A 1,659-nucleotide genomic window follows, 5' to 3' on the forward strand; every position below is an offset into this window, starting at 1 on the left:
CGCCGTGCGCCCGGGGGCTGCGCTGGGCGGGTGAGCGGTGGGGCTGGGGCGGGCAGGCCCCTACGGCCAGGCCCCGGCGGCGCCTCCACAGGCCTCGCTGGGCCGCGGGCGGGGAAGGAGGGTGAGAGGGAGGGTGACTGGAAACCCACGGCACTCGGGGCGGCCCCGGGCTCCTGCCCGGGCCGGTGTCACGTTCGTAGGGGCCTCCTGGTCGCGGTGGGTGGTTGTTGGTTTCCCTCCCGGCGCCTTACGGCCCGTAGCGGGGCAGGGCGTGCTGAAGGGCAGAGCGGGGTGTGCTGGGCCTGAAACATCTCCTCTTCCCTCAGGTAAATTGTATCAACATGGCACAACAGAGGCCTCCCAGGCCACCTTAGCGAGCGTGGCTCCGGTTTTTGCCGTGGTGAGTACGTGGGGGTGTTCCCACCAAGGAGGGAAACTTGTGCAAGATGATGGCACTCTGTTTTTGGTCTGTTTTGGTGTTGTTTTTTTCTTAAAAGCATCATAACTGCAGATGGGTTCCTCTCCGGCAGAACATCCCCAGTTCTAAGTTGTTGGTTTAAGGTATTCTGAGCTGAGGACCAGCTGTGGTACATAGCCATCATCCAGATGTTTTTCTAAGATCCAGCACCTGCTGGAAGTTCTGGTGCTTTAGTTGTGAAGGCAGGTCAACTCCTAGAGCTGCTTAGGTTTGTTTAATTGACAGAAAGTTGTTTTGAAAGCCAGTAATTTGGAATTAAGCTCCGTGGTTTATGAGCAAAAGAGAAAACTTTCTGATTAAACCAGACATTGCAGTTTTTCCAGTAAAATAATTTTACTAGGAGATAGAAGTGTGTTAGATGAATAATCTGAATAACAGGTGCTAAGATAAGAAGGGTTGAGTTGCAGGTTACTAGCTGAACAGCTTGTTAATGCTATAATCGATGTGGGCAGAAGGCCTGACTACCCAGTTTGTGGTCATCTTTGCTTTTTAAACTTGTAGATTTTTCAGATTGCTCCAGAGGAAATAGCAAAAATCTATAATCTGAAATGTAAGATGCCTTGCTGATTGCTTCTGCCTGGGGTCCAGTGATAGGACACGTAGGAATGGTTCAAAGCTGTGCTGGGGGAGGTTTAAACTGGGCATTAGGAAATATTTCTTTACCAAGAGGGTTCTCAAATCCAGGGACAGGATTCCTGAAGGGGTGGTCGATGCCCCGTGCTGGTCAGTGTTTAAGAGGCACGTGGACAGTGCCCTTAAAAACAGCCCTGAATTGGTCTGGCAGTGTGACTCGAGGACTGTTGGGGGTCCTATAATAGCGGAAGCTGGTGTGTTACTAATTAGGCTTTTAAGTCTCAACCAACCGGCACGTAGGGCAGAGAAACTTAAATCGCAAGGCCTCGACGGGAGGCGGAATTGCTCCACACTGGGGAAAACCCTTACGTTTTAAAAGAAAAAAATAAAAAACAATCTCCATCGAGCGGCGGGAGCAAACCCCCGCTCGGGGGCAGGCAGTGCCCGGGGCTGCCGGGCCTTGCGGACCCCCCTCCGCCGCTGAACGGAGCCATGGAGGGGGTTAAGCTCCCTCCCGGTTGAGCGGTGCCGTGGCCCGTCCCCCGCCGCCGGCCCGGCTCCTCCTTCGCCGCGGCTGCGCGCTGGGAGCCGGGCCGGGCGCTGCGCTG

At 54.7% G+C, this 1,659-nt stretch overlaps 1 protein-coding gene across 2 annotated transcripts in view; it reads left to right on the forward strand.

Moving 5' to 3' along the window:
- MRS2 (MRS2, magnesium transporter) overlaps nt 1-1,659 on the forward strand; it is a 19,422-nt gene that overhangs the window by 3,948 nt on the left and 13,815 nt on the right. For both annotated transcript variants that reach the window (XR_001411875.1, XM_014940876.1), the window contains exon 2: nt 327-400. Coding sequence is in view for 1 of the 2 variants with exons in the window: in XM_014940876.1 (XP_014796362.1) it covers nt 327-400 (74 nt within the window). In the remaining variant the exon portion in view is untranslated. The remainder of the gene's footprint in view (nt 1-326; nt 401-1,659) is intronic.

This window comes from Calidris pugnax, unplaced genomic scaffold (assembly GCF_001431845.1).
Source record: "Calidris pugnax isolate Ruff unplaced genomic scaffold, ASM143184v1 scaffold8, whole genome shotgun sequence".
In the NCBI taxonomy this organism is placed as follows: Eukaryota; Metazoa; Chordata; class Aves; order Charadriiformes; family Scolopacidae; genus Calidris; species Calidris pugnax.